Genomic DNA, 26,570 nt, shown 5'->3' with positions numbered 1-26,570 from the left:
GACATATTATGGAGGAAGAAATCACTCATTCTTTGTTTTTTGTTCTTTTGGCAGATGATCACTGTGAATGCTTCCTTGTTCCCTAGCTCTATTACTAATTCCTTGATAGCAGTTGGAAATGATGGCCTTCAGGAGAGAGACAGAATGGTTCGAGCTTGTATTGCCATTATCTGTGAACTAGGTGAGAATGTTGACACAATTAACAAATTCAATACAAAGCATCAACTCATCATATTTTTAAAGGATCCTTTCTTTTGTAGGTTTTTACTAAAGCGCTTTTTTTCCAAGTAATCGAATATATTATAGTAGGTAGTTGGAAAGCAGATAATTAAAATGTGGGTTTTTTGTGAAAATGTTACAAATATAGTGAATTTTCTTAGGTGTCAAAAAAGTCAGTCAACTTAAAACCTAGTCAATTTAAAAAACAACAAAGAAATTGACATAATTATATACTTGCCCTGAGCCCTTTGTCAATTGTTGTAGGTTTTACAATTAACCTTTGCTATTTAAAAAAAAAAAAAAAAAAAAGTTCCCCCCCACCTTAAAATCTGAGCTGCTGTTTAAAAGAGCAGCACAAACTGGCAATAATAATTGTCTTGGTGGGGAGGGGAAACTGAAAATTACTATGTACTGTCAAATGTGCAAATGAAGTTGCAAAATGTTTTCCTCTAGTACTTTTCAGTAATAGCAATGTTGGCTGTTACTTTTAATAATAGGTGGCATTATTTTCAGAGAAAAGTGCAAATGTTTAAGACAGCCATGCTTTTTAATGTGTTAATCTAATCAATTATTACTCATGTTAATATGCTTTCCAATCAAATAGTAAACTATAACACTTTATTTGTCTGAAAAGTTTTAAAATTGGTGGTAAATATTAGAAATTAGCTGACAACAAAATGTAAGTCTGTTTTCACGGATATCATTTAGGCAATGTGACCTATATTGCATCCCCTATGGTCTGTAAAATTAGTGTAGAACAGTTTCATTGAGATCATCATGTACTAACATCAATTGTTGGGAAATAACTGTAGTGGCTGCTTTCAAGATTTCAATTTTAGATTTAAAAAAGTAAAAACTATTATTTGCCACGTATAAATATTTATACTGCAGTGCAAATCCATTTTATTACAAAAACAACATACCTGTAGTGAAATGTCCATTTAATCTTATGCATGTGGTCAGAAGCAAGCATATTCATTTTTGTCAAGAAGCACTGTGTGGTGACTGATACTTGTCAGTATTTATGTTGATGAACTATTCCATTATGTCAGCAGCTGATGGGGGCATCATCAACATAACTTGACTCCTTTAAAAGCTTTTTATGACCACCCCCACCCAATAGCATTCAGCAGAAAACAGTTTATAAAAAAATCTTTGATAAATTAATCTCAAATGCAATGGATTGTACTTTTGATCTATGCTGCAAGTTTATAAATAATGTCGTTACATATTCCGGTATTAGCCATAGTTAGTAAGATTCAAAGAGCATTTGGAGGTTTATATGGATAACACGAATATCCAGCGTTTTAATAGATAATTCTAACAAAAAGAGTATTGGAAGGGAGCTAAAACTTTTTGCTTCAGGCTTTAAACCAGTCTCTAACTATTAGGGATTAGGATGAAACCTTCATGGGCAACTGATTACCCAACATCTGCTTATTGTAGGGTTTCTTGCAACTTAACTCTGAAGCATCTGTGGGGTGGTCACTGTTGGGGACAAGGTACTGGACTAGCTGCACCAAAGTTCTGATCCAATCTGACAGTTACTATATATTGGAGGCATTTAAAGATTTTTCCTTTTAGTTTTGAATTAAACTGACATTTTTTTCTCCTATTTAGCACTTCAGAATCCAGAGGTGGTAGCTCTTCGAGGTGGACTAAGTACCATCTTGAAAAACGTGATTGATTGTCAATTAAGCCGAATAAATGAGGCTCTCATAACTACAGTTTTGCACCTCCTTAATCATCCGAAGACCCGACAATATGTGCGAGCAGATGTTGAATTAGAGGTAGTAACTTCATTTCCAGTCTTAAATATATTATTAAATTACAGTATTCATTTTGAAATCCCGAAGAGTGGGTAATATGCCTCAAGCAACGTGTAGTACCATTTCAAAATAGAAAAAAATGGAAATGGACCATAGTAGCTGGTGTAACTTACTGTACAGTAAATGAGGGTTTCACTTGGAGAATAAGCTTATCTTAAACCTGTAATCAGTTGTCCCAGGAAAACAGCTGTTTTGCTCTGCATATGACGGAAATTAGTAAATTTTTGGATTTACTTTACCACTTCAAAAAAAACAAGAGTCCTGTAGCACCTTAAAGACTAACAAATTTCTGCGGGCATAAGCTTTTGTAGATAGCGACCTACTTCTTGGGTTGCAGTCCACGAAAGCTTATACCCGCAGTAATTTGTTAGTCTTTAAGGTGCTACAGGACTCTTGTTGTTTTTGTTGTATACAGACTAACTCGGCTACTCCTCTGGAACTTTTTACCACTTCAAAATATTTACTAGGGCACATTAATACATGAGTCTTCGGGTTTGTTTCTATGGACAAGGAATATGTCTAGCTATTTATTGTTTAAGCATAATTGATAAATTAGAATTTTTTTTCTCATGAATGCAAACAGAGCTGAGCACCATTGAGTTTTGAAATGAGTTAGCCAGATACTTTGTGTTCATGGATGTAACTGCTTTATTCTGCATTGACTAATGTGTCCTTTTTGTGAGGACGTGAACACAGTGCAGAATTTAGTGCAACACTCACTAACAACTAAAAGTTGTCTCTAACAAGTGGGGAACAGTGCCATGTAGGCTAATAATTTCTTCCTTCCTGATGGTGGAGAGTGGTAAAAGTTTGTTTTGCTTATTTTACTACTAATTAGTGACATGGATAATTAAATCATAATATTTTAATTTTCACTTCAAATTTTATTCTGTACTCCACTATAAAAAGTGTCCATTTTTAAGTGAAAGACATAATTTTAAAAACTTTAAATGGGTAATTTAAAAGCATAAATATGTATAAATCAGACATAAATTGAAAACTTGAGCAGTCGGGATGGGGAAGGGACAAAGGTCTTTAATTTATCAAGAGAATACACTTATGTGTGTGTTTCTATTTCTTTAGCGAATTTTAGCTCCATACACAGACTTTCACTACAGGCACAATCCAGACACAGCAGAAGGACAGCTGAAGTAAGTACTAGTACTGATTCTTGTGCCACAGGTTGAGGTGAAGTTGCGGTATTATAACTGAACATTTTTTCCCATTCTAATAGATTTAAATATACTATAGTTTGCAAAAGTTAAAGGAACCAAGGTCTGTAACTTAGTAATTGTATGATGCTAATCTAGGTAAAATGAAAAGTGTAAACTGTTGCTTGTTAAGTTACTTAGAATGTAATCACTAAAAACTAATTGGACTATAAACATAGTTCTCTTTCTATTTCTAACTCAGGCCTTTGATAATTTAGTTATAAAACTTATTGTTGAACTAAGTGATGTGAAGTAGAGAGTTTTGGTGTCAAAGGAACCTTGGACCCTTCAGGGTGACAGACTGGTTATGTTAGTCAAGAAGGTGTTATACTAACAACAAAAGGGAAGGGGCTGAACATAATACTAATGCTCAAGCACATAACACTTAATGAAGGGGTAAAATAAAAAGAGAATAAAATGAATTTCCTGTATACCAGTGTGTAGGAAGCCACTGTGGCCTCCCACGGAGCCAGAGCCTGGGGAAGGGCCCGAGAGCTCTGATTGGCCCAACTCACACCCTGCCCCAGAGTCTGCCCGGCAACAAGGGACCCGGGCTGTGATAGGGCCACCCGGCCAGGCCAATTGGCAGCCCTGGGGCGGAGCCCCAACAGGAAGGGGAAATACAAAAGCCTGGCTCCTGAGCTCAGTAGGGCCCAGACTGCCGGCAGAGGCAGACGTGCTGCCCCGCCAGCCGAGGCCTAGGCCGGAGCCTAGCCGCCGCCGACGAACCCCGGCCCCACCTGGGCCCGGGGATTGGATAGGGCCCTCGAGGAGCTGGACAAGGCAACCCGGCCAGGACGACTGGGCCGAGTTACCCCGACCCTGAGCCCGGGGCCGTGCTCTGGGGCCACCAAACTGGGCCGAGACCCCAGAGCAGCCCGAGTGGCGGACACCCCCGGAGGCCGGGCCGGATTTGGAGGAACTGCCGGCCGCCGAGCCCCTCCCTGCAGCGGGGCAGGACTTGGAGGAGCTGCCCGAGGCCGACCCGCTCCCCTCCTACAACGACCTGGAGGAGCTGCCCCCTGAAGAGGAGTTTCCTTTACTCCCGGTCGACGAGGAAGGACTAACAACGCTACCCCAGGTGGACTATCCTTGGGACACAGAGGCAACAGGTACTAGGGTCAGTGGGGAGGAAGTAGCCCAGGGACAGCCACGGCCTGTGGCTGAAGCTGCCGTATAGCCGGTATGTTGCGGCGGGAGCCCCGCCGGCACAGTGGCAGCCACTTCTGCCACTGATAGGGCCCTGGGCTGGGACGCAGTGGAGACGGGTGGGCCTGCGTCCCCCTCCCCCTCCCCTTTTTCCTAGCCACCCCAGGAGAATTGCTCTCCTGACCCCACCTGAAGCTGTTGCCTCCTCTGCTCACCCTGCCTAGGGGTTGGAGCGATAGACTCCTGGTTCGCTCGCCCTGCCTGAGGGCCTGAGTGATCCGCCTGCTCACCCTGCCTAGGGGTTGGAGCGATAGACTCCTTGTTCGCTCGCCCTGCCTGAGGGCCTGAGCGATCCGCCTGCTCACCCTGCCTAGGGGTTGGAGCGATAGACTCCTGGTTCCCCCTGCCTGAGGGCCTGAGCGATCCGCCTGCTCACCCTGCCTAGGGGTTGGAGCGATAGACTCCTTGTTCGCTCGCCCTGCCTGAGGGCCTGAGCGATCCGCCTGCTCACCCTGCCTAGGGGTTGGAGCGATAGACTCCTTGCTCGCTCGCCCGGCCTGAGGGCGAAGTGCATAGACTGATCTCTCGCCAAGCGCGAGCTATTCCCCTGTAGGAAGCCACTGTGGCCTCCCACGGAACCCGAAACGCTTACACAGTGCTAGAAGCCTTGGAAATAAACAAAAGAAATTAAGTGCTCATTCACATGAAGAAACTGGATATAACTTGTATTACTGAAACCTGGCAGAAGTCACAGGAATGGAATTGTGCATACACTCTCAATTTAGAAAGGATGAAGTTGACAGAAAAGGCACTCTAAATCAGGTTATGGCATCTTCGATGTAAATTAATTGACAGCTCAGGACCTGGAATGTTTATAGAGCGTGTTCTAACCAGTAAAGCAGCAGAGAGGGGCATTAGTAGAGGTCTATTATAGGCCATCAAATCAGATTAGAAAACAAGAGAAGCAGTTCCATAAGTATCTGTTTGTATTAGATAGACAGAGAAAAACTTAATTATCCTATAGGATTTCAGCCTGGAGGACATATACTTGAGGTTGCATATTGCCAGTAGTAAGCCATCTTTGGCGTTTATGGCCTCTCCATGCACAACACTCTCTGGTGCAGGGAGACAGACCAGTAGATTTGTATGCATACGGAGGCTAGGACCATACCATCCTAAAGTTCTCCAGAGTTTTCTGCCTCCATTCTTGTACAGGGAGCAATATCGGACAAGAAGTGTGATAGGGAATTTATAGGTAGGATTTCCCCTGCTAAATTATCTATAATTTTCTAACATGGTGTTATACCCGACTTCAGGTAATTTAGTATTAGAAAATTTTTTGACATAAAACAATTGATTGCTCAACTAAAAATTAGGGTTGCCTACGTGCCAGTAATCACAATCCAATTACATTCATTATGTGCAAAAAGAATACATTCCGATTATATAAGTTTATTTGGCATTTTAAAATGTCAATTTCCCAAAGCTGAAAAAATGCAGCAAAATTGATTTGAAGGAAAAAATTGAATTGGGAATTGTTTAATAATGTTTCCTAGATGATCAAACCAGTACAATGTGGTAATCAGTTAATGCAGCTATTTAGGGTTTTAAAAAAATCACAAAACATCCTATCTAATAAGGGAAGTGGAAGTAGTGGGGGAAAAAAAAGTGTATAACATGGAAAAAAAGTTAACGGCAATTACTATAAATTTGAAATTATGAAATGCAGATAATTGAAAAGGGAAACTAAAAGTATCAGTGAATAATATGTGACCAGTTGAGTGAAAGAAAATGTGAATTTTTAAAATGTTAAAATTCAGAAACAGAAGAAATCCTAGCAATATATATAGGTCCATTTCAAGATGGAGATGGTAGGGTTGTCAGTTATGATACTGAAAAGGCAAAAGTGTTCCATAAATATTTCTGACTATATTTGGAAAGGTGTTGGATGATAAATTCATGTCTTAGTCATAGAGAAATACTTTGTATTGAACAGTAAAATGTTGTTAAATATAATCTCATAGACTCTAAGGCTAGAAGGGACCAATATGATCATTTAGTCTGACCTCTTGCACAATGCAGGCCACAGAACTTCACCCACCTGTAATAGACTCCTGTAATAGACCCCTGACCTATGACTGAGTTATTGAAAACCTCAAATCATGGTTTAAAGACTTCAAGGTACAGAAAATCCACCAGCAAGTGACCCTTGCCCTATGCTGCAGAGGAAGGCAAAAAAACTCTGCCAATCTGCTCTGGAGGAAAATTCCTTCCCAACCCCAAATATGGTGATCAGTTAAACCCTGAGTATGTGGGCAAGACTCACCAGCCAGACACCCAGGAAAGAATTCTCTGTAGTAACTCAGAACCCACCCTATCTAACACCCCATTCACAGGCCATTGGCATAACTACCACCAGTGTTCAAAGGTCAGTCAATTGCCAAACTAGGCTATCCCATCATACCATCCCCTCCATAAATTTATGAAGCTCAGTTTTGAAGCCAGCTAGGTTTTTTGCCCCCACTGCTCCCCTTGGAAAGCTATTCCAGAACTTCACTCCTCTGATGGTTAGAAACCTGCATCTAATTTCAAGTCTCAACTTCTTGATGGCCAGTTTATATCCATTAGTTCTTGTGTCCACATTGGCGTGGAACTTAAGTAATTCCTCTCCCTCCCTCGTATTTATTCCTCTGATGTATTTATAGAGAGCAATCATATCTCCCCTCAACTTTCTTTTGGTTAGGCTAAACAAGCCAAGCTCTTTGAGTCTCCTCTCATAAGGCAGGTTTTCCATTCCGCGGATCATCCTAGTAGTCCTTTTCTGCACCTGTTCCAGTTTGAGTTCATTTTTCTTAATCATGGGGGACCAGAACTGCACACAGTATTCCAGATGAGGTCTCCCAGTGCCTTGTATAATGGTACTAACACCTCCCTATTTCTACTGGAAATACATCGTCTGATGCATCCGAGGACCGCATTAGCTTTTTTCATGGCCACATCACATTTGCGGCTCATAGCTGTCCTGTGATCAACCAATATACCCAGGTCTTTCTCCTCCTCTGTCACTTCAAACTGATGCGTCCCCAGTTTATAGCAGAAATTCTTGTTCTTAGTCCCTAAATGCATGATCTTGCACTTTTCACTATTAAATTTCATCCTATTTCTATTACTCCAGTTTACATGGTCATCCAGATCTTCTTGTATGATATTCCGATACTTCTCTGTGTGTTGGCAATACCTCCCAACTTCGTGTAATCCGCAGACTTTATAACCACATTCCCACTTTTTGTGCCAAGGTCAGTAATAAAAAGGTTAAATAAGATTGATCCCAAGACTGATCCCTGAGGAACTCCACTAGTAACCTCCCTCCAGCCTGATAGTTCATCTTTCAGTATGACCCTTTGTAGTCTCCCCTTTAACCAGTTCCTTATCCACCTTTCAGTTTTCATTTTAATCACCATCTTTTCCAATTTAACTAATAATTCCCCATATGGAACCGTATCAAATGCCTTACTGAAATCTAAGTAAATTAAATCCACTGCATGCCCTTTGTCTAAAAAATCTGTTATCTTCTCATAAAAGGAGATCAGGTTGGTCTGGCATGATCTACCTTATGTAATGCCATATTGTATCTTATCCCAATTACCCTTAACCTCGATGTCCTTAATTACTTTCTCTTTCAATTTTTTTCCCAAGACCTTGCATACTACTGAGGTCAAACTAACAGGCTTGTGGTTACCCGGATCACTTTTTTTCCCTTTCTTAAAAATAGAAACTTTGTAAGCAATTCTCTGGTCATACAGTACAACCCCTGAGTTTACAGATTCATTAAAAATCCTTGCTAATGGGCTTGCAATTTCATGTGCTAGTTCCTTTAATATTCTTGGATGGAGATTATCCAGCCCCCCTGTTTTAGTCCCATTAAGTTTGGCTTCTACCTCAGATGTGGTAATTTCTACCTTCATATCCTCATTCGCATTAGCCACCCTACCACTATCCCCAAGCTCATCATTAGCCTAATTAAAAATGGAGGCAAAGTATTTGTTTAGCTATACAGCCATGCCTAGATTATCCTTAACCTCCACCCCATCCTCAGTCCTTCATGGTTCCACTTCTCTCTTTGTTTTCTTTTTATTTATATGGCTATAGAACCTTTTACTGTTGGTTTTAATTCCCTTTGGAAGGTCCAACTCTACTTGGCTTTTGGTCTTTCTCATTTTATCTCTACATATTCTGACCTCCAAGACGTAGCTTTCCTTGCTGAACCTCCCATCTTCCACTCCTTGTAGGCTTTCTGCTTTCTCTTAATCACCTGTCTGAAATGCTTACTCATCCAGCTTTTGGTGTACAACTCTTACCTATGAATTTTTTCCTTTTCCTTGGGATGCAGGCTTCAGATAGTTCCTGCAACTTTGATTTGAAGTAATTCCAAACCTCCTCCACCTTTAGATCCATGAGTTCTTCAGTCCATTCCACTTCCCCAACTAATTCCCTTAATTTTTTAAAGTTAGCCCTTTTGAAATCAAAGACCCTAGTCATAGATTTATTTTTGTTTAACCTTCCATGTAGTTTCAACTGAATTGGCTCATGGTCTATCGAACCAAGGTTATCCCTACAACCAGATCTTCTATGAGGTCCTCACTACTTACCAATACTAAATCTAAAATGGCATCCCCTCTTGTTGTTTCAGTAACTGGTTGGTGAAGGAATCTGTCAGCTATCACATCCAGAAAAATCTGGGCCCTATTAATACTACTAGCACTTGTTCTTCAGTATATATCTGGGAAATTAAAGTGTCCCATAATCACACAGTTCCCAGTAGTATTTACTTCATTAAAAGCCTTAGAGTTCTCTATCCATGTCAAAATCAGATTCTGGTGGTCTGTAGTACACCCCAAGCACTATCCCCGAAGCTCTAGTAGTTTTCTTCCCCAATGTGATTTTTACCCAGACAGATTCTGTCTTATCAATTCCATCGCTTCTAATTTCTTTTGTCTTTCTCATTATTGATATACAATGCTACTCCACCACCTTTGCCTTTATATCTATCTTTCCTAAACAGCACATACCTTTCAATACTTGTACATCAGTCGTGACTACTATTCCACCATGTTTCTCATATCCCTAGAATATCTGGTTTCACTTCCTGTACCAGTAGCTCTAGTTCTTCCATTTTGTTACCCAGGCTCTTCACAATGGTATAAAAACATCTTAATTTTTGCTGTTCTGAGGAAGTTCCACAGGACTGGAGGGGGCGATGGTGGAGCTAATATTGTGCTCATATTTCAAAAATGGTTAACCTGGGTATAATCATTCTGTTAGCTTGACATTGATCCAGAGCAGAATAATGTAATGGCTGATACAGGATGCAATCAGTAAAGAATTAAGAGATTGAAGGATAACTAATGCTAGTCAACATGGTTTTATGGAAAATAGATCTTGTCAGACTTGATGTTTTGTGGTGAGATTACAAGTTTGGTTGATGAGAACTGACAATATACTATTTATTTATGACATTTGAACTGGTACTGAACTATATTCTGTTTAAAAATCAGTGATCTATAAAATCAATATAACATTAAAGGGAATAAAAACTGTTTAATTTGTGGATCTCAAAGTAATTATTAATGAGGAATCATAATCAAATGTGGGTGTTTCTGGCATGGTTCCATAAAGCTCTGTTCTTGGCTCACTCCTATTCCGTACCTCTACCAGTGGGTTGGAAGAAAATGTAAAATCATTGCTGGTAAAATGTGCATGTGATACAGATTGGATAAATAATGAGAACAGGTCATTTATACTGAATGATCCAGATTGCTTGGTAAACTGGGCTCTTTAAAACAACATGCCTTTTGATATCATCTACTGCAGAGACATATATTTAGCAACAAAGTATAGAGCTCATGTTATCATAGAAAGCAGTGACTCTGGAAAGGACTGAGATCTCATGATAAATAACTAATTGAATATTGGGTGTCAGTACAATGATGTGGCTAAGAAAGCTAATGGAATCTTGGATATACAAACGTCGGAATATGGAACTACCATTAATTCTGTATACAGCATATGTGAGGCTATTATTGGAATCCAAATTGCAGTTCAATTTCAAAAAGGTGTTGGAAAAATTGGAAAGGGTTAAAAAAGAGCTAAAAGTCATTTGAGGTATAGAAAACCTGCCTTGCAATGAGAGAGAAGCTCAATCTATTTAGTTTATCAGGGAAGAAAAGAGGCAACTTCATCATGGTCTAGAAATAAACACATGGACAGAGTATTACTGAGATCCAGGCAAATTAAGGTCCAGTGGCTGGATTTTGAAGCTAGACAAATTCAAATTAGAAACAAAGTGCAAATTTTTACCAGTAAAGTTAATTACTCATTGTACCATCTTACCAAGGTTGTCACAGTCTCCATAACTTAATTTTTTAAATCAAAATTGGATGGCTTTCTAGTAGATCTCTAGCTCAGCCAGAAATTATAGGCTTGATTCAGGAATTACCATATAAAATTATGTGATATGCCTTATGCAGGTCAGACTCTAGATGATCATGGCTCCCCCCTTTTGGCCTTGAAAACCTATGGGTGCAATTGTGTGTTATACTGCCAGAAAGGTAGAGGGGGAACAGTCTAAGATAGAGGGAAGCTTAGTTACTTTAAAACACCTTTTGTACCTTCCTGATTCTGGGTGGTTCTGAAGGAGTGGAGTGGCCCTAGCATAATTTTAGATAGTGCTGCTCAGAATCTTCACAGTGCTATGTGCTCAGGCTGCACCGTGTGCCCTCTGTGTTGGGCCTCCCAAGAGATTGTGCATAACGCTGCTATGGCAATATTACGTCCTTGTGCTTGGGGAATTCTGTCCCAGCCAGCGAAATGGTTTCATGATCATTTGTGCTGCTACAGGTGTGTACATAGATTGGTTTGTGGGGAGAGAATCTTTCTGTGAATCTATAAATCCCAATAGCTCTTTATGTAGTTGATTGGGGAACATCTATACCATTACTATTGCAATAACTTCTCTTAGCTTAATGTTAAAAATGTCAAGATGCATTCTTCCGAAAATGTTATGCCAACTGAAAAAAAAATTCTGTTATCCAAATGCTTATAAAATTATGTGACTTCTTTGTAAAATTATTATGGTTTTTTATTTAGGTTTATGATGTTAGTGCTTAAAATCAGAACTTAAATCTTCAACAGAAATACAATTTTCAACGGAAAAAGCCAGAATGTTTTATATTAGGGGTTTTATATTGTTGCTCATCACAGTAGTATCAAGGTTTATTGTTGCCCATAGTAAAGAATTTCACAAATAATGTTGAAACCTCTGTAGGACTCACTTTCTAAACATTTTTTAAACCTGATCTTTTATTCCCTCCACTATCTTTAAAATTCAAAAATCTTTTCTATAATTGGCTTTTCAATTTTTAGATTAGAGAAGCATGCCATGGCTAACAAGGTAACTCAGTAGGAGATTGGCTTCATTAATTTTGCAAGAAAAAAAGTTATGGATTTAAAACTCTGATTCTATAATCTTTATATTATAAACATGGTAGCTGAATTTTTTTTACTTCATGGGTCCCATTCCCCATAAGCCTCCAATAGGTGTACTCTTATTTGAAGTGGCTTGTAAACCAAGTACCACTGTAGGCTTAGCAATAATGTAATGGTAGAATATATATATAGTATTTGTTCTTTTTAAAACAGAGAGGACAGAGAAGCACGGTTCCTAGCTAGCAAAATGGGAATAGTAGCAGCATTTCGATCATGGGCAGGTAAGTGGTTGGTTTGTTTATTTTTCCTCTTACCCTGCCTCCTCCCAATTTGGGTGTAGAAAAGGGAGATTAAAGAGTGAAAGAATTGCTTATTTAAGTACAGAATCTGTTCCACTTTGTCTTGACTTCATCAGTACCTTGCCTGCAATGATATTGATATGTCTTGATGTGTCAAATCAGATGGGGTTCCACTATATGGTATGCTCTGATTGTCCAAGAATATTTCTGACCAAAAGATGTAACTCTTGTTGCCAGTTTGGGAATTCCGTATCAGAGATCTGTTTACCTTAGTTGTGTTTCCTGACATTCTGTGGGTGAGCATGATGATCAGCATAGCCTAAAGTCTTATGTACACTGGAGATTTGCCCTAATCACTGACCAGTGCAAATAACATCACTGTTTGTCTGCATTAAGAGTTTGCACCAGTGTAGCCTCACCAATGACTGGCCACTGATAGCTGCAATTGGGGCAAATCCATCAAAAACCTTAGGTGATCTCTACATTGGGGATTTGCCCCAATTGCAGCAATCGGTGGCCAGTCACTGGTGAGGCTACACTGGTGCAAACTCTTAATGCAGGCAGATGACTGGTTAGAAACATCTAACAAGTCATTTCTATTGTTGCCTCTTATACAGCCTCCCTCGCCCATGCACTGGGAGCTAAGCTTATGAACCTGAAAGGCCCTTCTGAAGGCTGAAGGAGCAGGGGGTTTGGAATATGCCACTTTCCTTGGCATTTTCTTAATTAATTGTCCGTTTTTCTGTCCCTTTGTTTTTTTTCATAGTTCATGTATTTTTTTTACAGATGTACTTCTAAAGAATTTTTAAAAAGGGGTTGTGCTCTTTTCGCTGCTTTCATATATAAAGGTGGCTTCAAATGTTTTTAAACAAAAAGCTAACTTTTTTCCTACTTGTGTTTTTACCTTTATAAATATCAGGAATGTAGAATTTAGTCTTCCTTAGTTTTGTTGCAAGTCCTTTGGGAGGGCTCAGAAATGCTTATTGTGAGCTGTGTTATGAGGGTGTTTGGATAAAGCCTTTCTTCTATCCAGAACGTTAGTCACTGAAGTCAAGTAGGTGTTAACAAAAGTAAACAAATTAATATTTAAATTTTGTCAAAAAAAAAAAAACCCTTCCCTTCTCACTTACTTAACTTCCACTCTTTGCTTTTGTGATGTCACCATTTCAGTAATTTTGTAGTCATCCATATTCTTCCAATCTCAAATGGAAAATACCTTTTTAAAACAAATACATAAGCCTCCAACTTTTTTTTCTACATCAAAGAATTGAAAGAGATCATGAACCCAAATTTTTGTTCATTGGAGACTGCATTTAAGACAGAGCATACATGTGTTTTTTTTGTAGTCAGTGTCTTTGTAGATGTAATCCATTGACTAGTCCTGTTAAAATGTTCCATTCCTAATTCCTCTGTTAGGTTATCATAAATCAGTGATAATTTGAGGGTGCTTCCATTTTCCAATCTGACAAAAACCATATCCTGGGATAGTAAATTCTTCTTCTTTGAGTAGTGTCCATGGGGGTGCTCCACTTCAGGTGCGCATGTGCCTCTCGAGCCCTTGACTGGAGATTTGCCAGTAGCAGTATCCATTTGGCCTGCTTATGCATCCTACAGATCCTCATGTGGCTATATAGGGCTGAACAGGTGAACTGCCCTCAGTTTTGTCTCAGCTGCCTCAGCCTGGGACTGAGCCCTAGCTTGTCCTCCTTGAGCATGCTTCAGCTAACTTTTTGTTTATAGTTTAGTATTGGGTAGTAGTTATGGGTTAGTTAGTAGTTATGTAATGAGAGGATTAACTTTATTCCGCTCACTCCATTAAGAGAGCCTTACTGTCCTGGCTGGGTATGCCCAGCTCTCTAAGATTCAAAAGTTGCCTCTGTTGTTGAAAGGATAGTGACAGTCCTTCTAAGTGTATCTGCTGCCTGGAACAGTAACGCAGCTCCCAGAAGTGTAACTTCTGCCTGACCCTTAAATTCAGAGCAAAGAAGAACCAGGAGATCTAGTTGAGGTTGATAATGATGGAGCACTCCCTTTGACCAGCTTCAGAGTTGAGTTAAGAGACCCTCCCTGAACATCTATGTCTGGGCAGATCCAGCATCCAGTCAACTTTTGGCTCTGATCTCGCCTAAGAAAGGGAAAACTCAAGACCCCAGTGATGGTTTCAAGAAGAGGAGCTCTGGCTCTCATCCTAAGGAGCCTGTTGCCAAAGACCTTGGTCCTCCAGCTAAGTCCATGGTATCAGAAGCCTCGACCACTTGGCTTGGTGCCTTAGAGGCGAATGACTCCTCCCCCAGTACTGGTGGGCTGGAAAGTCCCTGAGCTCTAAGGAGAAACAGTGCTCCAGCAGAACCCCAGTACTGTCTCCTAAGTACAAGGAGGGCAAGGATAAGCACTCTTCCAGACTGGTACCATCAAGCACAGCTCTGTCACTGGTACCTCCTCAAGTGGGACCCTCGATACTGTGCAAACCAAAGCATCAGACATCATTGATGCCTACTTTGGTATGCTTTAAATCTATGGTATCCTCTGCTTTGGTTGCTAAGTATGCTATCACATCAGCACCAGTCCTTCACTTGGTACCACAGGAGTTTAGGTACTCAAAAGACTTATCAATGGCAGATGGACCAGAGTCTCCACTGTTCATGGGTACTGAATGCGTCTCAATATCAAGATCCTGGTGTCTGGACTACTATTGTTCCCTGGTACTGTTATGCTCCCCACCCTTTCCTGCTGGTTTTCATACCCTTTGGACCGTATCGAGAAGGATGAGGGAGACCTCCATTCAGTCTCTTCCATGACAGTGCGGAGTTCTCCTACCCATCCATACAGAAACCCATTCTTTCACACCCATAGGGAAGATCCTCAGGCACAACACCAAAGGTGGTGGGATCAACCCTGGATGCCACTCCCTTTCCTTTATAGGCCCCCACAATGGCCATACTGGGATCTCTGGGTGGCATAACAAACGCAATTTGCCAGACCACTGGCTCCAATGAATCAGGAAGCTAGAGATGCTCAGTCCTCTCATCCTCAACTGAGACCAAAATACAAGAAGACATTTAAGGAAAAAAAGGGTAGGGTAGATAAAGAAGCCATCCCTCAAACTCTTGTCTCATCTCCAGCTGAGGTGATCATGCCTCTGCCACCATCCGTGACCAGTGATTTCCAGCAGTTTCAAGACCTTGTAAAGGGTTTGCTCATGCTCTTCAAATACCACTCGAGGAGATCAAAGATTTGCAACAAAATTGCCTGACACTTTACAATCAACAACACCCGCTAGAACTGCATTAGTCTTTAATGAGGCACTCCTGGGCCCGGCAAAGACTGTTTGCCAAATACCTGCTACTGTTCCACCAACTTGCAAATGGGTGGATAAAAAAATATTATGTTCCCTCCAAAAATTCTGAATATTTGTTTTCCTGTTCCTCACCTTATTCTCTGGTTGTGGATGTGGTGATTAAGCTGATTAAGCAACTACTACTCTAAGTGTATCCCATATGACAAAGACCAAAAGCACTTAGACCTTTTTGGATGTTCATCCACAACAATTCAATTTCAAATTGCAGACCATCAGATGGTCGTGGTGAAATATAATTTCACAAACTGTAATAAATATATGGCCTTCATTGATCATATTCCACAGGAACACATGGAATAATTTCAGGCCATTGTCATAAAGTGTCAGTTATTAGCCAGGATGTCTCTTCAAGCATCTTTGGATGCCACAGACACTGCTGCCAGGTCCATCTCTATGGTGGTAGTTATGTGCAGGTTGTCATGGCTTCCAGTTCATGGGGATCCCGACAGAGGTTCAGAACACTGTTGAAGACTTCCTCTTCAGTGGTCGAAAGTTGTTCTCAGGAACCACAGATAACTCTCTTCACATGCTAAAGACACCAGGGCCACATTAAGATCTCTAGGTATATATACTCCTGCAAATAAAAGATTTAGTAGGTCACAAACTGCCAAGAAATCTTGCCTTACTCAGTTTTCTGGGTTTCACAGATCCACCAAACGCCCCACGAAGAGATACAAGTTCTTTTTCAAGTACTGTCCCTATAGGTGTCCACTGTAGGTGTGTCTGTGTCCCTGCACTCCTGATCAGAGACTTTTGGTAGCACTCTGTCCTGTCTGCATTCGCACTGCCTCCTATGAGTCTAGCCAATGTGCGTGGGCAATCCCTCCTCAGTTTCTTCTCAATTGCCTGTAGCTAGAGCTGTCTGTTCACAGATTAACTCTCTTAGATTTGCTGATTCCTTTGAATCTCCTTTCTTCGCTTCATTTACATTTTACATTGCCTTAAAAAAAACAAAAAACCTTTGTCTTTTGTCGACACCCTGTGGACAAGGATGTGTGTCTGGCTCCAGAGGCTTCAAAAAGTGCCTCAGTTGCAAGGAATCTATCCCAGTGACTGACAGTCACTCACAGTGTGTTCACTGTCGGGGAGAGAAACACATTCCAAAGAAGTGTGGTTTGTGTCAGCAACTGAAGCCCAAATCCAGGAAGGACAGACAACTGAGGCTCAAACTCCTACTCATGGAGTCACCCTCCAACATCTGAAGTCCCGGCAGGAACCCTCACCACAACCCTCCATTTTGAAGGGAGGTGAGCTCAGAGAGATGCTTGTGAGCCAGTCACACAAGGCATCTAAGAAAAGATCCATGAGTCCCCATAGTAACATGTGATCAAGCCAGAAACAATCCCTAGCTTAGTCAGTATCATTGGTACTAATAACACTGAAGCTGTCTAGATCTGCCTCCGTGAACTGACAGGACAAGTCAGAATGCCTAAAAGACCTGATGGGCACAGACAAAGAAGCACTGTTACTATGGGGACAGGAAGAACAAAGAAGATCTGCCCCAGGGAAGGCTTCATTGGTACGGTCATCAACATTAATGCTGCCGACAGTTCGCAAGGCACTGATGGACCCTGCTATCAGGTCCACATCTCTGACTCCATCAGTACAAGCCTCTCATTGCTGGTACCAACACCTTCCACACCAATAGATTTCCAGTGGAAGATGGATCTTTCAGTGTCCAATATATCGGACTCTCCTCTGCTCAGTACCAGGGCCTCAGTACCAAGTTCACTCAGAGCCCTTGGCTCACCGACGGCCTTCTGCCATGCCACCACACTTTTTGTCGTCTGACTCAGAAAGTGAACAAGAGGACCTAGCTCCCAATGCTTTTCTCACCCACCATACAGAACCCAGTTTCATTATGATCACTGAGCATACAACCCCTCTAACCCACAGCTTCCCTGGTTTGGGCAACCATGGTACCAATCACCAGGCCCCTTCCACCACAGTGGCCATGTTGGGACCCCTGGCAGGCCCAAAGGCAACAAACCTCCATCACCTCTAGTATGTCCTATAAATAGCTGGGGAAGTACCCTCCTTAGGCCACTGCCTCAAGGGCATCTGAGCTCCCCAAGCAGACAAGGCTGCAACCAGAGGCTGAAGTTGAGGAGGAAGTCACTCCACCAGCCCACTTCTCTTCATCACCAGATGAGACGGTGATGCTTCCTCCGCCATCTATGGAAGACAACTTTATAGATTGTTCCAGGACTTGGTACAGAGGGTGGCAGAGGCACTCCAAATACTTTTTCAAGAGGTGTCTGAATTGCACCACAAGCTGATGGACCTTCTACATGCCTCCACCTCTTCCAGAGTGGCCTTCCCTATTAATGAGGCTATTCTGGAGCGCACCAAGAGGATATGGCAGACCCCTGTGTCTGTCCCACCAACTTATAAGAGGGCGGACAAGAAATATTATGTGCCAGCAAAGGATACGGCATTCCTGTTCTCTCACCCACCTCCCAATTCAATCATTGTGGATGCAGTTAACTCTAAAGGCTGCCACCATCACTTTAAGTCCACTCCTTATGACTGGGACTGGAAGTGCCTAGACTTCTAATTCAGAGTGGCAAACTACCAAGGTTTGTGAGCTAAATATGACTATCAGAATTATGTGAAGCTTAGTTCTTTATCTCTGCAACTTACCCAACTTACCTAAGGAGGCCCAAATGACGGTGGAGGATGTCCCTTTTGAGGGGACGAATTTGATTGCCATGCTTTGATCACTCAGGATCTATACACCTGGGTATAAAAAAAAGTACAGCCTTCAGCTACTATTCAAGCCTCATTCACAATACTCATCCCAATATGCACAAAGATCATATGAACCCCAGAGGAGGAAACCCAGATTCCCCAAGCCAAAGATGTCAGGGTCTCAGCAAACTTCCTTTCAGCCCCCACCTTGAAAAGGCAATTTTGACAGATTGGTCGAGGTGCTCATAGAATACTGTCCTCACTTTACACTGGAAAACTCCACCCATCCCTTCCGAGACTTTCTCGTCCCATTCCACAGCAGCTGGGAACTGATAACCTCCAACAAATGGTGCTGGAGATCATCCAAGATGGATACTCCATCCATTTCTCCTTCCTTCTTCTTCCCAAACAATCTTCCCAATCCCTCTTCAGGGACCCTTCTCAGGAGGGCCCATTACATCAGGAGATAAATCACATCCTCAGCATAGGTGCCATAGAGCCAGTGCCCACATATCTAAGTGACAGAGGTTTCTACTCTTGTTACTTCTTGATACTGAAGAAAAAATGGGGTTGGAGAACCCATACTTGATCTCAGAGCACTGAGCAAGTTTATTAAGGCTCAGAAGTTCAAGATGGTCACATTATCAACAATCATTCTAGCATTGGAAAAAGAATACTGGCTCTCATCCCTCGACCTCCAAGAGGTATATTTTGACATCTCAATCTTACTGAGCCACAGAGGTTACCTCAGGTTCACGTTAGGCCACTACCAATACAGAATACTCCCTTTTGGCCTCTCATCAGCCCCCAGAGTGTTCTCTAATGTCCTCTTGATAGTGGCGGCTCATTTATGTTCTCAAGGCACCATGATTTATCCTTACCTGGATGACTGCCGTCTCAAGGCACAATCCTTCGCAGAGGCCCAATGAGTCATTCAGACCACACTGGATCTGTTTCAGAATCTGAGCCTTCAGATCAATGAACAAAAGTCAACTTTAACACTGGTACAGAGGCTAGAATTCATAGGAGCTGACCTCGACTCCAGTCAGGCACAGGCGCTCCTCCCACAGCACAGATTTCTCAGTCTCTCCTCCTTAATAGAGACAGTAAAATCCAGCCCTAAATTTCAGCCAGACATTGCAACCAGCTCCTGGAGCACATGGCCATGGGCACATTGATTATCACTCATGCCAGACTATGCATGAGATGCCTCCAAGCATGGTTCGGTTTGTTTTACAGGCTGAACAGAGACAACATAAGCAAACTACTCTTGATGTCCATCAGGGTCAACCAATCCTTGGACTGGTGAAAGGACCCAGTAAACGTCTGAACGGGAATCCATTTGTTCAGTCCTTCTCATTCATACTCCTTATTACTGATGCATCCCTCATAGAATGGGTGCACAGCTCAATGATCTCATAATACAGGCCAAATTGTCTCTAGCCGAGACATGCTTCCATATCAATCTGCTCAAGCTCAGAGTGGTCAGAAATGCATGCGCTCACATCCTCTGATTAAAGAAATACACACAAGGGTTATGACAGACAATATGGCCTGCATGTACTACATAAACCATCAGGGAAGTGCCAGGTCTCATTCCCTGTGCTTAAAGTCACTAAAACTATGCAACTGGTGCATCTCCCACAACATTTTAATATCAGTGGTCTACTTACAGGAAATACACAACACGACTGTGGACAGTCTCAGCCATAAATTCCCACATGACTATGAATGGGAGATAGATTTGATGGTACTTCATGACATATTCAGACAATGGGGGACACCAGTAGTAGACCTGTTTGCTACTTACTGGAACAAGAAATGTCCACAGTTCTTCTCCAGAGCAGGGACTGAATGACACTCTGTTGGAGATGCTGTCCTCCTTCCATGGGATAAGGACCTTCCCTTCTATGCCTTCCCTTCTCCCCCATTCCCTCTGATACTGAAGGTCCTGTTGAAAGTGAAAAGAGAGAGAGTAAACATCATACTCATTGCTCCCATCTGGCCCAGACAGATGTGGTATCCTTTCCTTTCAAACCCTGCGCTGTGTCCTCCGATGACTCTTCCAATCACTCCTTATCTTCTAACGCAGAACGACAGGTGTGCTGTCCATCCCAACCTGTCGGTTCTTTAGCTCAAAGTCTGGCTTTTTCATGGTTCCAGTACATAGAGACATCTTGTTCTGAGGAAGTACAGGAGGTGTTATTGCACAGTAGAAAAGGAGCTACTTGCTGTATCTACACAAATGGAAGAGATTCCATATCTGGTGCCAGCCTGTAACATGGTTCAACTCATTGTCTTTGTGCCTCCTGCTGGCTATCTGGGGAATCAACTCTCAGCTGGGCAGGCACCTTTTTCTGTGGTGTCTTGCTGTCTGTCCTGTCTCCGCTGGTCCCTCCTCCTCATGACTTGGCCTTCTGGCTGAGTCACGAACCGTGTTCCCCCCCCACACACACACACTTCTGGGAGATTCTGGAGTCTGTTCTAGCCACCTCCCACTGTGGCCACCACAGTCCTGCCACCACTCCAGTGGTGCCTGGGGTGACCCAGGTCCCGGCTCAAGAACCCTGCGTGTGTGGCAGCTTTCTGCTGCATCTCTCCTTCTCCCCCCCAACTCCTCTGTGGTTTTCCTGGGCCACTTCCCCGCAGCCCCATACCTTCTCCACCTTGCTTCAGGGTATTCAGCTGTGCTAAGTTCCAGCAGCCAGCCACTGCTCTGTCCAGAGTGCAGACAGTCCTTCCTCTTCAAGCTCCTGGGAGTCACTCTCCTTGCTCTGCTCTGCAGCTCCCTTTTATGCCGGCCTCCTGGGCCCTGACTGGCTGCGACGCAGCCTCTTCCTATTGGCTACCTTTTATGCAGCTTCTCAAGAGCCCTCTTAACCTTTTCCAGGCCAGTACAGGGCAGGCACCCCGCCACACTACCCAAAGGTGTCACCCCTAATACATCCACCCTACCACTGAACTTAGACTACCTGTTGACTCTTGAAAAATCAGGTCTCTATCCATTTGTTGAAGGTTCATCTAGCAACATTTGCAACCTTCCATGAGCAGATAGGATACTCAATCTTTTCACATCCAACTACTAAGAAGTTTCTCAAAGGCATAGCAAACATCTTCCTATAACTCAGACTTCCCACTCCTCAATGGGATCTCAACCCAGTATTAAAAAGTTGGACTATGCCACCATTTCAACCTATGTCTACTTGTTCATTAACTCACCTTTCTATGAAGACGGCATTCTTCATTGCCATAATCTCTGCAAGAAGGATTGAGGAAACAGTGGCTGTGATGCCACATCCTCCTTTCACTGTGTTCTTCCCTGACAGAGTCACGCTTAGACCATATCCGAAGTTCACTCCCAAGGTGACTTCTGCATTTCACATAAATCAGCTTATTCAGCTTTCAGCCTTTTATCCCAAACCTCATCAGGATAATAGAGAAGCCATTCTCCATACAATTGACATGAGGAGAGCCTTGACCTTCTATTTGGTCAGGATGAGAGCCTTCAGAAAAGCTCGAGAGTCTTTGTCTCCCTTGCAGATAGGTCAAAAGGTACAGTGATTTCAGTTTGACTCTAAGTGGGTCTCGGGCTGTATTAAACTATGTTACCAATTACATAACATAACATTCCTATTTTCAGTACATACAGAAGCTAGAAGGTCAGTCTCCTTATCCTTCACATTCTTGAAGGGGATCCCTATAGCAGAAATATGCAGAGTAGTTTCCTGGGATTCTGCATACACTTTCACAGAGCACTACACCCTCCTGGGCGATTTGGCTGCAGATGCCAAATTTGGTGCTACGGTACTATATCATACTCGACTCTGAAGTCCCAATCTCCAGTGGCGGGCACTGCTCGGGAGTCACGTACAGTGGAGCACCCATAGGGATGCTACTCGAAGAAAATGCAAACTTATTCACCTTGTGCAGTAATGATGGCTCTTCGAGATGTGTCCGCCTATGGGTATTACACAATCCACCCTCCTCCCCTTTACTTCAGAGTTCTAGTAGTTGACTCTGCAGTAGAGAAGAAACTGAGAAAGGATTGCCTTTGTACACTGGCTAGCCTCATGGCAGGCAGGGAGCAGCCCATGTGCGGAGGGGATGGACTGTTACCAAAAGTGCAGCAGTGCAGAGACACTGAAACACACTGAAGCACCCATGGGGATACACATTTCAAAGAACCATTGTTACTGCACATGATGAGTAACTTCATGTTCCAAAGAAAGAGGGCTGCTCTTCCTTTTTCTGCAAATACCCAGTCTCCATCAAAACAACAGTTTTGACAGGTCAGTAAAGGGTTTGAATCCTCTCGCACTTATAGTTCAGTAGCCCACCTACCCCGTTTTGGGGACTGCCTTTCCTGTTTCCGTTATGCCTGGAGGTGGATCTGTACAGCCAAGTTGGGTCTAGAAGTCATATCATTGGGCTATATCATCCACCTACCGCCTTTCCTCATCTCTTTTCAGGGACCCCTCTCATCAGCTTTTACTGAGACAAGAAATATACTCTCTCCTTTGATTAGGATCCATAGAGCTGGTTTCACTGCCTCACAAAGGAACGTTCCAAAGGGGTAGCCGTGTTAATCTGAATACAGCAAAAACAAGAAGAGTCCTGTAGCACTTTGAAGACTAACAAATTTAATTTCTGCAGGCATAAGCTTTCATGGGCTGCAACCTACTTCGTCAGATGTGGGTTGCAGCCCACGAAAGTTTATACCTGCAGAAATTAAATTTGTTAGTCTTTCAAGTGCTACAGGACTCTCGTTTTCACAAAGGAAAGGGGTTCTCTTTGAAGCTGGAGTGTGGAGACCAGTTTTTGGATCTAAGACTACTAAATAAATTTGTAAAGTCTCCATTTTAGGATGATGAGTCTGACAATCCTTTCAGCTATAATCCCGTCACTAGAAGCAGATTGGGTTGGCCCTCAACCTACAAGATGCCTGTTTCCATGTAGTGATACACCCAACTTACAGAAAATACCTATGCTTAAATATAGGCCAAGAACATTTTCAATACCGAGTACTTCCCTTTGGCCTCTCTTTGGCTCCAAGGGTGTTCTCAAGGGCCCTAGTGGTAGCGATTGCTTACCTTTGTCGGGAAGTGATTTTAGGCTTCCCATATCTCAACGACTGCTTGCCCAAGGGCCAATTTTACAAAGCAGTACTGTCATCTACTCAGATGGTCCTTTCTCTTTTCTTTTTTGCATCTTTAGCTCAATGTAAGAAAATCCACATTAACCCCCATATGGAGAATTCAGTTCATAGGGGCATACTTGGATTTGTTGACAGCCCAAGCCTCCCTTCCCAGGGACATATTCATAACTTTATTAGATCTAATCAGGACCAGCCCAAGGGAATCCTCGAACCTCAGTAAGGAACTGTCTACAGATCTTGGGTCATATGGCAGCTTACACCTTAATGACCAATCATGCAAGACTATGCCTCTGTTGCTTCTTGGGCTGGCTCAGAATGATCTGTTCACCAACCAGACAGTTTGGACAAGTGATTTGTTGTTCCCCTTCACATAAAGAACTTCCTAAACTGGTGGAAAAATCAACTCGTTGGTGCAGGGGTTTCTTTCATTCACCCAATTGCAATGCTCTCATGGCTCAGAGCAGATGATCACCTCAGGAAACCAGTCTCCGCATCAACCTGTTGGAACTCAGAGCACTCAGGAAGGCTTACCTTCATTTCCTACCCTTCATCAAGGCAAATCGACCAGGATCAAGATGGACAAAATGACCTATATGTTCTATATTAACAAACAGGGAAGAGCAAGATCCTCCTCCCCGTGCACCCAAAGCAGCGAAGGTGTGAAATTAGTGTGTAGCCCATCAGAGCCAAATTTCAGTCGTCTATCGCTCTGATGTTTAGAACACCACAGCCAGTATTCTGTTGGCTTTTCTCCAGGACTATGAATGGGAGTTGGACTCTCAAATTCTCCACGATATATTCCAAAGTTGGTGACTTCCAGAGCTGGGACTTCTTTGCTACCTCCAGTAATGAGAAGTGTTGTCTGTTCTGTTCAAGAAGAGCTCTAGGCTGTTACTGTGGGAAATGCCTTTCTCCTATCTTGGGTGAAGGAACTATTCTATGTGTTTCCTCCAACATTGCTAATACTGAGAGCTATGAACAAAATCAGACAGGACAAAGCCAGAGTGATTCTTATCCAACCGAGACAAGCTTGGTATCCTTACCTAATTCAGCTATGTGTCCACCCGGTAATCAAGGTTCTGATCATTCCTCATCTTCTCTCTCAATACACGTCACTTACTTCACTCCATCCTAGGGGTCCTCTTCTTCAGGGCGTGTGCCTCAGTGGTTCACAGTGTTAGAATTTATCTGCTCTATGGAAGTACAAGTGTTTCTGAACAGTAGAAAGGTGTCGACCCAAATTACTTATCTGTGGAAATGGAAGAGATTCAGCCATTGGTGCTAATGCCACCGACCTGTGTGTGAACCTTCGTCACTCTCAGATATCCTGGATTACCTGTTGGACCTAAATAAATTAGGGTTATCAATTTTGTCAGTTAAGGTTCACTTGGATGCAATATTGGCTTTTCATCCTCCAATACAAGTGTTGATACTGGACACTTAGTGATCAGTGTGGAAACCAGTGAGACACAGTACACCCAATTTGCAGATCAATAAAGTTTCATGTGCAAGATTTTCTATAAATATACTACTTAAATACAAAGCCTAAAATTAACTACAGTATATCCTACTCAATAAGCCTGGAGAGCTAAGTAGTCACGCAGAAGGCTGTATGCAGGAACGGCTTTCTTCAGGGGCCCCGCCCAGGAGTCAGTGGATCCTCTGGTCCCACCGGCAGCACCTTTTGTGGAATCAGGCGTTGATGGAGCATGCCCCTTTATCTAAGTTATAACTTTTTATACCTTTCTATGCACAGCTAATTACCTCATCTAACTCACCTAATTACCTCTCCACTAATTATTACATATTCTATTACTTGGGTTTTCACCCTTGACTACATTCCATTCTCACCATGATAATTGGGGTTGTCAAAACAATATCTGGTGATGGGAGGGGCGGTGAGAAAATACGCTCCTTGGTGATGGAAAAATGTAACCCCAGACATTCAAGGATAACTTGTTATTCCCCTTAACATTATCTATGTGCAGCTGCAAGCATACATGTTATGTATTTTGTCTTATGTGCCCTGGTATGCAGAAACTGAGACATCTTGAAGGGTTACTCAATGATCCTATTTGTCTCTGCCAACCGGAAGATGTTAAGCTGCAGAAACCAGAATGATCAAGCAAGCAACTTAAGCTATGCTAGACCTCAAAACCATGGTCAGGCCACTCAAATTGCACTGGGGCTCCAACAAGCGTTTTCTATATTTGCCCACCCTTGTCTTGTTTTCATGGCTTATTAAGGGTTATGCACCCCACTCCAGCTTGGATCTCAACCTCGTACTTAGCTATCTCACTAGACCTCTATTTGAACCAGTTAGCAACATGTTCTTTGCTTCACTTATCCATGAAGATAGCTACCTAAAGAATGGCCATCACATTGGCCTGTAGAGTAAGAGAAATTGGGGGCCTTGATGGCTGACCCCTCTCTCACTTTACAGAGTTCTTCAAGGACAAGGTCTCTTTACACCTACACACTAAATTCTTACCAAAGGTGGTATCAGACTTTCATCTTAACCAGTCCAGTCATCTGCCAGTGTTTTTTCCAAAATCACATAAGTCTCAGTGTTATATGGGCATTGGCCTTCTATCTAGATGGGACCAAGCAATTTTGAAAGTCATGTAGACTGTTCATTTCCATCCCAGACAGACCCAGGAAGTCCACCATGTCTTCCCAGAGACTGTCCATCTTTGGGTATATTGTCACTTGTTACGATGCAGCTGATGTTTATACCAAAGGATTATAGCATATTCTATCAGACCACAAGTAATATCCATGGCATTACTCAAGAATGTTCCAGAATCTGAAAAGTGTAAGGCTGCTGCATGTGCTTCAGTACATGTATTTTCTAAGCACTATACTTTGATCCGTGCCTCAGATTCAGAGGCGGCTCTTTGTAAAGCGGCCCTATCCAATTCTGGACCAAATTCCAAAGCTCACTCCTTCTGTGAGGATACTACTTGAAAGTCATCTGAAGTGGAGCCCCCATAGGGACACTACCCAAAGAAGAAGTGGTTACTCACCCTGTGCAGTAACTGTAGTTCTTTGAAATATGAGTCCCTATGGGTGTTCAACTACCCACCTTCCTTCTCCTCTGCTTCAGACTGTTCTCTGTGAGACACTCTGGAGAAGGAACTGAGGGCGGTTCACCTCTACAGCCCTGTATAGCCT

The 26,570-nt window shown here is 42.5% G+C and overlaps 1 protein-coding gene across 6 annotated transcripts in view; it reads left to right on the top strand.

Annotated features, from left to right (window-relative positions):
* Positions 1 to 26,570, top strand: part of RICTOR (RPTOR independent companion of MTOR complex 2) — a 175,263-nt gene that overhangs the window by 86,380 nt on the left and 62,313 nt on the right. For all 6 annotated transcript variants that reach the window (XR_010919215.1, XM_067545554.1, XM_067545557.1 and 3 more), the window contains 4 exons: positions 55 to 181; positions 1,840 to 2,009; positions 3,132 to 3,199; positions 12,107 to 12,174. Coding sequence is in view for 5 of the 6 variants with exons in the window: in XM_067545554.1 (XP_067401655.1) it covers positions 55 to 181; positions 1,840 to 2,009; positions 3,132 to 3,199; positions 12,107 to 12,174 (433 nt within the window). In the remaining variant the exon portion in view is untranslated. The remainder of the gene's footprint in view (positions 1 to 54; positions 182 to 1,839; positions 2,010 to 3,131; positions 3,200 to 12,106; positions 12,175 to 26,570) is intronic.

Source organism: Emydura macquarii, unplaced genomic scaffold (assembly GCF_026122565.2).
Source record: "Emydura macquarii macquarii isolate MOO-44397 ecotype Brisbane River unplaced genomic scaffold, CSIRO-AGI_Emac_v2 contig_1045, whole genome shotgun sequence".
Taxonomy (NCBI): Eukaryota; Metazoa; Chordata; order Testudines; family Chelidae; genus Emydura; species Emydura macquarii.
The sequence above is the reverse complement of the archived record's forward strand: the minus strand, read 5'-3'. Positions and strand labels throughout refer to the sequence as shown.